The sequence below is a fragment of the Urocampus carinirostris genome, chromosome 16, assembly GCF_059441175.1.
Source record: "Urocampus carinirostris isolate Australia breed hairy pipefish chromosome 16, RoL_Ucar_1.0, whole genome shotgun sequence".
Taxonomy (NCBI): Eukaryota; Metazoa; Chordata; class Actinopteri; order Syngnathiformes; family Syngnathidae; genus Urocampus; species Urocampus carinirostris.
In genome coordinates this window covers 491,745-503,058 of record NC_142364.1, presented here as the reverse complement: position 1 = coordinate 503,058, position 11,314 = coordinate 491,745, and the positions used below count along the sequence as shown (strand labels likewise).

At 45.7% G+C, this 11,314-nt stretch overlaps 1 protein-coding gene across 1 annotated transcript; it reads left to right on the top strand.

The window, feature by feature from the left end:
- Positions 1–500: 500 nt before the first annotated feature.
- Positions 501–10,667, top strand: LOC148349925 (hatching enzyme 1.2). The gene is made up of 10 exons (XM_088355495.1): positions 501–623; positions 2,186–2,218; positions 2,286–2,339; positions 5,551–5,594; positions 5,663–5,732; positions 5,804–5,918; positions 7,664–7,836; positions 10,125–10,206; positions 10,286–10,407; positions 10,473–10,667. Exons 1-10 carry the CDS (start codon positions 572–574, stop codon positions 10,628–10,630), a joined length of 903 nt encoding a protein of 300 aa, XP_088211621.1. The 5' UTR covers positions 501–571; the 3' UTR covers positions 10,631–10,667.
- Positions 10,668–11,314: the final 647 nt, after the last annotated feature.

Below are 11,314 nucleotides of genomic sequence, written 5' to 3'. Positions count from 1 at the left end.
TCCCTAGGTGCGAATGAGTGAGTGAATTCTCTGTCCCTGTGTCCCCTGCCCACGTCTCGAAGATAGCCGGGATGGGCTCCAGCACCACCGCGACCCTACTGTGGATAAGCAGTGCAGATAATGGATGGATGGATTATTGCTTACACGCAAATGTACCAACTGATGGTTACTAATGCGCTTGGTCAGCGGCCATCTTTGGCCCTGGCTGCATTTTTTGTCCCTCAAAAAATACAAATTCCGCACCAGTAAACAGATACAAATGCCTGCTGGAGATGGACGGGCGCAACAAGGTCGCAAACGAAGGCTAACTCTTCAGCAAGCTTCCTGGGTTTCCTTCTTCCTGTTGCGCAGAGCGCTAGCATGGTGATAAGGCTAATGAGCGCTAATCTGCTCTTTGCAATCGTGTCGAAAGATTGTGCCCGTTTCAGGAAATCTGTGTTTGGGTTTGGTCGTGGTTCACTGAGGTCCTCCTTCCAGTAGGGGGCACACTTCACAGTTAATTAGCAAATGAGCTTATTTAAGGACCCTCAGCTGTACCTGGGTCTTGATTGCCGATCTACCTGCCGGTGCCATGTTGCTGCTTTTTGCTGCCTTTCTCTGTTGGGCGGGCCTCCTGGATAACGGTAACTGGATTTATTTTTATTCATTTGGATTTTATTTCAACAAAAACATAGCGCCAGAAAACATCCAAAAATGATTCATTCGGAAAGAGGGAAATGATAACTTAAGGGGCTGTCGTAAATTCATAATCCCAAAGGTGAGAACCACCAGGAAAAGTATGTGTGTGTCTGTGTGCGGAGTCAAATTTACAAGACGAGATCAAACAATGATTGATTATTCACTTGTTCAAATTAAAATAAAATAAAAAAATACTGGTGGAATAGAGAGATGAAGAAAATGGGTAATACGAGAGATTGGGAATAGTGCATCTAGAACTGGAGTGTCAAACTCATTTTAACTGGGGGACCACACGATAGAACAAACATTCTGTCGGGGGCCGGACTAGTAGATTAAAGAGAAAGAGAGAGAGATGAGAGAAAGAGGGAGGGAAAAGGAGAGAGGGCGGGACAAAGAAAGAGAGAGGGAGGGAGAGAGCGTGAGAAACAAGTGCTAAAAAGAGAAGTTGTGAGAGGGGGAAAGAAAGGGAGCAGAAGAAAGAAATCCATAGAGAAATAGAAAGACAGGAGGGAAAAGAGAAAAAGCGCGAAGGGTAGGAAGAGGGAAAGAGAAAAGGAAAAAAGGAAGTTGGAGTAAAAGTTAAAAAGACGGAGACAAAGAGCAACAAAGAGAAAAAGAGACACTGAGTTAAAGAGACAGAATGGGAGATGTAGAGAGAGATGTAGAGAGAGAGATGTAGAGAGAGAGATGTAGAGAGAGAGAGAGATGTCGAGAGAGAGAGAGATGTCGAGAGAGAGAGAGATGTCGAGAGAGAGAGAGATGTCGAGAGAGAGAGAGATGTCGAGAGAGAGAGAGAGATGTCGAGAGAGAGAGAGAGATGTCGAGAGAGAGAGAGAGATGTCGAGAGAGAGAGAGAGATGTCGAGAGAGAGAGAGAGATGTCGAGAGAGAGAGAGAGATGTCGAGAGAGAGAGAGAGATGTCGAGAGAGAGAGAGAGATGTCGAGAGAGAGAGAGAGATGTCGAGAGAGAGAGAGAGATGTCGAGAGAGAGAGCGAGATGTCGAGAGAGAAAGAGGAACAAAGAGAAAAGGAGAGACAGGAGTGAAGGAGAGAGAGTGAGAGAAAAAGGGAGATAGAGAGAGCGAGAAATAAATACAAGTAGTGTTTTTGTTCGAGTCACCTTTCTTTGGCAACATCAAGTTGACATATTTCAAACTGCAGCTTGTTTTTCTCTTGCGCTTCTCTGAGTGTTGTCTCGTGGGCCGGATTCTATCCCTTAGCGGGCCTAAAATGGCCCGCGGGCCGCCTGTTTGACACCTGTGCTCTAGAACTATGGTAAACTTTGTAGTTATTGTTGCTATTATTATATCATAACTCTTATTATTAATAATATTACTATTGTATTATTATTATTATCATTGGTGTATTTGGTAGATAAAGGGGGTAGGGAATATAAGCATCTGCTACCCCTTTTCCAACATATTATGTCATATTATTTTGTTGTTGAGTTATTGTTTTTGTTCTGTTTTTAATATTCGAATAAAGTTTTCATTCATTCACGTTTTAGGACGCAGCTCGGCAATGACGCTACGGGACAAAGGTGATTTTAGCACGTTAGCATGTCTGATAAATGCTCAAATGAAGGGCTTGTCCATTGTTGTATGCAGACATGCTGGCCCGGGCGCTGGAGTACACCGAGACCAATCCGGAAACGCTGGCAGGCCAGTTTTCTTTTATTATTTCCCCTTTTTTTTTTCTTTGTTGACATCATGACACACTTTTCAGTCGCATCAAATATTTTGGAAAGGAAATGTTGAATCGAGAGTCCCAAAAAATGAAGATGCTATTGGATTCTAGGCCTGTTTGCTTAAAGATTCTCTTTCTTTCTCTCTTTCTTTATCTTTGTTTCTCTGGTTCTTGTTCTCTCTCTTGTTCTCGTTCTCTCTTGCTCTGGTTCTCTCTTGCTCTGGTTCTCTCTCGCTCTGGTTCTCTCTCTCTGGTTCTCTCTCTCGCTCTCTCTCGCTCGCTCTCGCGCTCGCTCTCTGGTTCTCGCGCTCGCTCTCTGGTTCTCGCGCTCGCTCTCTGGTTCTCGCGCTCGCTCTCTGGTTCTCTCGCTCGCTCTCTGGTTCTCTCGCTCGCTCTCTGGTTCTCTCGCTCGCTCTCTGGTTCTCTCGCTCGCTCTCTGGTTCTCTCGCTCGCTCTCTGGTTCTCTCGCTCGCTCTCTGGTTCTCTCGCTCGCTCTCTGGTTCTCTCTCTCTCTCTGGTTCTCTCTCTCTCTCTCGCTCTGGTTGTCTGGTTCTCTTGCTCTGGTTCTCGCGCTCTTTCTTTTTCTCTCGCGCTCTTTTTCCCTCGCTCTTTTTCCCTCGCTCTTTTTCTCTCGCTCTTTTTCTCTCGCCCTTTTTCTCTCGCCCTTTCTTTCTTTTGCTCTCTCGCCCTTTCTTTCTTTTGCTCTCTCGCCCTTTCTTTCTTTTGCTCTCTCGCCCTTTCTTTCTTTTGCTCTCTCGCCCTTTCTTTCTTTTGCTCTTTCGCCCTTTCTTTCTTTTGCTCTTTCGCTCTTTCTTTCTTTTGCTCTTTCGCTCTTTCTTTCTTTTGCTCTTTCGCTCTTTCGCTCTTTCGCTCTTTTGCTCTTTTGCTCTTTTGCTCTTTCGCTCTTTCGCTCTTTTGCTCTTTTGCTCTTTCGCTCTTTCGCTCTTTTGCTCTTTCTTTTGCTCTGGCTCTCTCTCTCTCTCTCCTCCTCTCCTCTCTCTCAACAGCTCTAGGTTTTCTTTACGTCAATTGGAAGGAGATGCTTTTAGCCTATTGCCAAAAACATTCAGTTAATCACGGGGGTTGAGGTTCTTAAATAGACCCGTGGATATAAAACTTTTACAGTTTTTTTATACAAAAACCCTCCAACGCATTGAAATCAAAGAACCCCTTTCTTAAAGACCCAAGGATTCATTTAACAGATGTGTCCTTGGGCAAGACATTGAATCCCTAATGCCCCTAATAAGCTAAGGGATGGGCAGGGCACCCGTATGATGCGGCAGGGGTAAACCAGCGAAAGCTGTCGGGCACTCTTCTCCAAAAAACAAGTATTGCACAATTACAATTTAGGCCAGTCTCTAAGCACCACACCATGTTTTTTTCCTGCCATTATCTCGAATCTTGTCGGGAATGGGCAATAACGGGTCAGTAGCTGGGGTAGGAGAGCAAAAAAACGTGGTCGGGATCGGAAACGAGTCGAAAGCCGGGAGAGTAGAGTAGACGTGGTCAGGATCAAAAACCGGGGAACAGATAGGAGCAAAAATAGGAGTGAGTCGGGGTCGAAAAAGGCTTGCCTAGAGTTCACTGAGGTTCGCAGACGGACTGACAAAAGGTGACAGAAAAGAGTGGGTTCATAAAGGGAAAGGGAGACAATCAGAGAATTGGAATTATGTACCTCGATCAGGATTTGAAATCTTTAAATACGACTTTAGCGCCAACACCCACGGAACCCGGTTTGCTGTTGGACTCTTTAAACTCTAGTCTTCCGGAAAGAACCCGTCAGACCGTCTGCGAACCTATGCTCCCAGCTAAGCAAGCTTTTGTGACTCTCCAACTCTATCCTAGCCTGTTTTCTGTCTGATACCCGTTGCCGACCTCTTTTCAGGACCCGTTTCTGTTTTGCTCCTCCGCCCCGGCCATCGACCTGTTTTTTCTCGCTGTCAACAATGACCCTCGCTCGACACGAAAGTGCCACTTCCGTGTTCCTGCTTTCTGAGTAAAACGAACGCAATTGGGTCCCGTCTCCGTTCCTGGTCCGTGACAGGGTTGTAGGAAAACAAAAACCCCATGACTTCTGTTGGGAATTAAATATCAAAATGTATCGTTAAATTATCTGACTCCATTAACCAAACACAACCTGCATTCACCCAACAATGCGCGCTCGTTTCTTGATGGAAAAGCTAAACAAGAAAAGCAGACATTTTCACACGGTGGCAGATTTAATTTCATAAACAACTTAACGTAGTGAACTCCATCGAATATGGCCGAATTAGCGTCTCTCTGAAATCCTCTAGCCTTCTCCTCTCGACCCACGTCTTTCCGCAAGATGGTGTGCCGGCTCCTCCCATGGGCGTGCCAATGAAGCCCAACGTGAGCCCCACCACCTCGTCTAAAAAAACTCAAAACAGCTGAGAGCGTTTCTCAAACAATGCCTGCTGTCCTCCCTCATCAGGGCCTTTCTGCGTCAACTGATGTGCTCACTATCTTATCAGCCTCACGTCCCGTTCCCGCCATTCCTGTAAACAATATTTCCTACCAGGGTGCCCTGAACTTTCACTGCTCCTTGAACTTAATCCTACTCGGTGAAAATCTTCATTGCACTCAATAAATTTGTGTTTGTTTGCTGTTTACTTTCCACCGCTAACCGTTTCACCGGATGCTAACGTTAGCATAGTGCTAAATCTCCTGCCCGCTGCTATCAATAAACGGCAGCTTGCACACCCCAACGGAGCTTTATCGTCGACGGCGACTTTAATCGGGCATGTTTATGGACTGTACTCCCAAATCCATTCAATATGTGGACTGAACAATTCGGGAAAAACACTGGACTATGTGTAATGTAAGATCAAACCTCAAACATTCCGGTTGTATCCACCAACTCTGTTTGTCCCTCACCCCCTCATCACCCCCCCTCCCCCTCCGAAGGAAAACAAAGCCTACTTACAACAAAGACAGTTAGTTCTTTGTTCCTTATCCTCACTGTAAATGTGGAACTGGAGTGGTCCAATTTTGTTGTCACAGCATATCCCATTTTGTAACAATGACAATAAAGGCATATTCTATTCTAAATGTAACTTGTATTCAATCGTATAAAATCCTTTATAGTCCAATGTATAAAATCCTTCACTTGGCATTGATATTGAAATTTGATGATCCTCCCTGACCAAAGCTTTGAAATCTCGACAGGCCTGGTGGACGACGAGGTGGTAGAAGGCGACATAATCCTGAGGGTGAGTTCTCCCCCGACCTGCCTTTGGGTTCTCGCCCCGTTCACCGTCTTCGTTCCTTTCCCGAGCAGAATTTTCGCAACGCGGCAAACCGAGCGTGGCCTTCCAGAATCATCCCTTATGAAATCGATCACAGCTTGGGTGAGTGGGGCTTCGTGTTCGAAGCGCTAGCTCGAAGCTAATTTGACGCCCCCTGCTGGAGGGACCCTCAGGCTTCCGCAGGGCCGACGTGGAGAAGGCTTTGAAAATGGTGTCCTACCACACGTGTCTGTCCTTCCGGAAACGTACCTTTGAGGCGGATTACATCGGCTTCAAAAGCGGCATTGGGTAAGACATTTTTTGAGTGCTACGTAAAGGGCCTAGAATGTCAATCATTGCTGTTGGGTTCGGGCCAGACCGGGCTTCTCTCTTTTTAAATGATCCACCTGGCATTGTTTTTTTGTGAAGAATCCGCACGCTCGTCAGAAACGCCTTTGGACACATCTGTGGGCTCGCGGCGGGTGCAGTTGACTAAAATCACACTTTGTTCCTCCTCCCGAGTCCTCACAAATGTGAAATTTCAGGTTTGCTTGAGGGCCGGTTCCTCAAATCATGTTTATTGGTCGTGGTCAGTGTTAGGGGATGAAATACTAAAATGTACCGTTTACCGAATTGTTCGAATTAGTTATCTGACTCCATTAACCAAAAACAACCTGCATTCTCCTAACAATGCGGGCTCATTCGTTTCTTGATGAGAAAATATGGACAAGAGACCGGCATTTCCACACGGGGGCAGATTTCATTTCCTAAATGATTAAACCAAGTGAACTCCATCGAATTAGCCAAATTAGTGTCGCTCGAGTCTGTCAAGCATCCTTTCGATCTTTTGCCTTTTTTTCTCTCGACCCACGTCTCTCTGCAAGCTGGTGTGCCGGCTCCTCCCATGGGCGGAGAAGAGCGTCCCGATGTCTGAAAAACTCACAACAGCAGAGCGCTTATCAAAACAACTTCTCCTGCCGCCTGCGTCGGAGTCCTGTTATCAACAGAACTAGACAAAACATTCCGCGTTCGGATCAGCGTGACCTGAAACCCACTCGGTGAAAATCTTCATTGCACTCAATAAATGTAACTTTGTTTAATCGTATAAAATCCTTTATAGTAAAATGTATAAAATCCTAATGAAGGATTTTATACTCTCAGGCTGGGTCAGGACGGATTTTTTTTTTTTTTTTTTTTTTAGGCCAGATCTCCCCTAGTTTTGACCCAAAAGCAAAATATTTGGATAGTTTTTGAGAGCACGCATCATATATTTTAAAATAAACCTGCTCTCGACACAAATACTAATCTGTGCATTCATCTTTTTGACTTTCTATAATTTGATTTATAAAATAATGCCAGACGCTGTGTCCCATATCAATATAGATCTGCAGTACCACTTAAAATAATAAAAACTAAAAGAAAACTAAGGTATTTAGAGTGAAGGGAAGGCATAGCTCCGCCCATTTCCACCACTCACCAAATCAAGGTGCCATGTGTGCTTTACTAGCGTTTTTGAGTGTTTACAGTTTGTTCTGTAGGTTTTCTTCATAAAGTGTCTCAACAGTGAACATAGGATTCCTTAGTGGTGTACTGCCAAAATGGGGTCTGTTGGTGTGGCCCATTTCTACCACTCACCAATACAATGTGCCCTGTGTGCTTAACTAGCGTTTTTGAGTGTTTACAGTGTGTTCTGTAGGTTTTCATCCTAAAGTATCTCAACAGTGAACATAGAGGCTTCCTTAGTGGTGTACAGCCAAGATGGGGTCTGTTGGTGTGGCTCATTTCTACCACTCACCAAAACAATGCGCCATGTGTGCTTTACTAGCGTTTTTGAGTGTTTACAGTTTGTTCTGTAGGTTTTCATCATAAAGTGTCAACAGTGAACATAGGATTCCTTAGTGGTGTACAGCCAAAATGGGGTCTGTTGGTGTGACAACGTGAGTGATGACTATAGCTGAAAATGTGCCCTACAGACCCATATCCGACTCGCGAGCCATAGGTTCCCCACCAGCTCTAAAGCTATAGAACTGTAATTTGACGGTTTTATCCGGCAGGTGCGCTTCGTACGTCGGCTTCATGGGCGGCAGGCAGGAAGTGCACGTGGGCAGCACCTGCAAGGTGGGCAACATCGTGCACGAGGTCCTCCACGCCTTGGGTTTCTACCACGAGCACACCAGGATGGACCGCGAGAACTACATCGCCATCTTGCCTGGCAACATCATGAAAGGTCTGGTCGGGTTCCTTTTGGTGTCATCATGTGGTTCCGTCCAGTCCAGATGATTTAAAACCAGCAAAATGGTGTGGTAGATGGAAGAATGGGTTCGGTTGCTTGGAGTGGTTGGTGAAGGAGAGCCGCAGTACCCAATTTGGCCGCAAGGGGATATTGGGGACAAAAAGAGGTCAAAACCCGGGACAGGAGAGTAGACGTGGTCGGGATCAAAAACGGGTCGAAGCCGGGGGACAGGCTGGAGCAAAAACGGGACAGGTGGGAGTCGGGGTCGAAAAAGGCTTGCCTAGTGTTCACTGAGGTTCGCAGACGGACTGACAAAAGGGGACAGACAGGAGTGGGTACAAGTACTGATCTGGAGCCAATCAGTGTCCGAGGCAGTTGGCGCTGAGTCACATTGGTAATCATGACAGTAAAGTACATATCGGATTGGGATAAGAAACAAAATTGTGGGTTATTTTGTATTTGAAAGCAGTTGTTTTCACTCAAAATTTGGGTGGTAAAGAACAAAAATACCGCCAAATCATTCTGATATGAATACAATAATCTCAAATCTGCTTGGTTAAAAAAGAAAAATGGTTGCGTGAACTAAAAGTCGTAAACAAAAGCACCCGTAAAATGTGGGTCATTTTAGGTTCATCCATCCATTATCAGCACGGCTTATCCACAGTAGGGTCGCGGGGCTGCTGGAGCCTATCCCAGGCAGCGGGCAGGGGACACCCTCAACTGCTTGCCACACAGAGAACTCACTCACTCATTCACACCTAGGGACAATTTGGTTAGGCCAATCAACCTGACATGCAAGTTTTTACAATGTGGGAGGAAACCGGAATGCACGGAAGAAACCCACGCAAGCACAGGGAGAACATGCAAACTCTGTTGAAGATAAGACCAATTTGTTGAATCGTCTCATACGTGTTCAAAGAAATGCAGGAATCAAAATGACGTAAGAGGGAGTTCTTTTTATTGATACACAATTTCAACAAGAGACTCAGCGAATCAAAGATATGCGTGTGTCTTTATAGTTTTCAACATAGCACGTGTACCCGGTTTGGCCCCGTCCCTTTTCACGCCTGAAGGCGTACATGCCCAGGGTTCCGTCCTTATTTGGAAGTGTTTTTAAGTTTATGCCAGTTTATGTCACCTTGCCCTTTGCCGTTATCTCTTGTCCTCCCTTAAGGAGGATTGTTTATACTAATTCGTCCTCCGAGACCTTCCCGAGATGTAAACAACATTTCTCCCAACTGTAAGCAAGTCTTTCTACATTTCTTTCTAAGAAATGCAAATCTATTCTACAAATGCAAGTTTATTTTCTACAACAACTCCACACAGGAGGTTCGATCTCATGACTGCAGAACTGTGCCGCACACGCGCTAACCACTGCCACACCGTGCTGCCCCGTCATTTTAGGTTAAATTCTTGTGGAATGTGAATAATAACTAATAAGTATGTAGGCATCTGGTGAAGGTCGTGGGATGACGTTGTCTCAACCTTCACGAGATATCTCAACTTTATTTGAGAACACTATAAAACCCAACGTTGAACTTCTGGAACTTTGACTGTGTCCCGAATGCAATGAAGCGCGTTCCCTTTTTGTCATATCTCCTCTCTGCGAATATTTTGGGGCAACGCCCAACAACGTTCTCTCAAAAAAAAATGAGATGTGGATAATAACAAGTATGTAGGCATCTGGTGAAGGTCGTGGGATGACGTTGTCTCGACCTTCACGAGATATCTCACCTTTAATTGAGAACACTATAAAGCCCAACGTTGAACTTCTGAAACTTTGACTGTGTCCCGGATGCAATAAAGCGCGTTCCCTTTTTGTCATATTACCTCTCTGCGCATATTTTGGCGCGACTCCCAACGACGTTCTCTCCAAAAAAATGAGCCAATTTGTTTGAAAGACGAGAGTATTCCACATCGTTAAGAACAAAATGACCTGGTAACAACTGGTCCTTTGGTTTAAAATATTGTTTATTACAAAAATATTGCTTCATGAACTCAAAACCTGACCAATCTGTTTAAAATAAAGCATGAGTGTTCCCGAACAATAGCTTCGTGAACCAAAATTGGGTGGTAATGTCATAAAAGTACCAGCAAAATGCACGTTATCACAGTTCTCAACAGATATTGCATCCACCTTGGATGGAGTTGCTCAAAATAGTGGTTTTTCTTTTACTGGGTTTGAAATATTGTCCCTGCTAACCGAACTTCTGATTCGTGCAGAATCTCAAGAAGGAACCTATTTACAACTACGGTACTCATCCCGTGTTTTTCTTTCCAAGGCCACCATAAAAACTTCCGCAAGCAATCGGGAGAAACCTTCCAGCTGCCCTACGACCTGCTCTCCATCATGCACTACGGCGGGTAACGGCACGCGTGTACTCGGGCCAACCGGGTCGGAATCCCATTTTCTTCTCCAGACTGAAATTTCCTGTGTCGGCAGGACTTTTTTCTCTGCCAACGGGCGTCCCACCATCGTGGCTAAAGTCTGGGACGACAACATGGGCCAACGCTACGCCATGACGCCCACCGACGTGCTCCGGGTTCGATTACTCTACAAATGCGGTGAGTTGCGGACGGACTTTCCGACCGGTGACGCCGTTAAAGCGTCGTTTCGCCCTTTTTTGCAGATCTGCTCGGCCCGGTAGCGGACGAACCGCCTTCGGATGCTGCGACCACCCGAGGGGCGGTTATGGAAAAGGGCGGAGATGGCGTGGAAGGTCTCAGCCGAGGGGCGGTCACCACCGGGGGGCCGACTCAAAGCGGGCACAAACCGGAGGATGTTTAAATAAAATTTCATGCATTTTGCAAATGTATTATATGAACGAGGTTTTGAAGTCAAGTTTATATTCCATCCATTATCTGCACCGCTTGGTCACAGACCAGAACAGGAAACGGGAAGGAGAACCCAATCGCGTAACGTTACTCTCAGTTTATTGGGGAGAAGAGAAATGAGCCCACACTCGATCCAGGGATCGATGGTCGCGGAAGTAAATTGCTCAGTACGGGGAAGAGGTCAAAATTAAAAAGATCAGGCCGAGAACAAAACGGGATCAAACACACACAAAAACAGAGATTCACAGGGCTTGGCAAACAAGAACAAAAACGGGGATTCATAATCTACAACAAACTCTATCCGAAATTTCGCAGACACTCCGACCCCAGGCAACTCAGACATTATAAGTAGTCACAGGGAGCAATCTGTCAACGCGTTTCAGCTGGTGTCCATGGGCAAACCAATTGGGCGCCGTGGCAACTGTGACAAAACCTGGCGCCGCCTGGTGGGGACCAATTGGGCACCATGGCAACCATGACACCGTTTATCCTCAGTAGGGTTGCATGGAAGCTGGAGTCCATCCCATCCATATTCAGGCAGTGGGCAGGGGACACAGAGACGGACAACTTACTCATTCCCACCTAAGGACAATTTGATTTTGGTTAGGCCAATCAACCTAACATGCATGTTTTTGGA

Excerpts from the sequence above, each read along its gene's own strand:
- LOC148349925 (XM_088355495.1), top strand. The coding sequence starts at position 572 with ATGTTGCTGCTTTTTGCTGCCTTTCTCTGTTGGGCGGGCCTCCTGGAT. Across the intron at positions 624-2,185 it reads GGCGGGCCTCCTGGATAACG|GACGCAGCTCGGCAATGACG; the intron begins GTAACTGGATTT and ends TTCACGTTTTAG. Across the intron at positions 5,595-5,662 it reads AAGGCGACATAATCCTGAGG|AATTTTCGCAACGCGGCAAA; the intron begins GTGAGTTCTCCC and ends TTTCCCGAGCAG.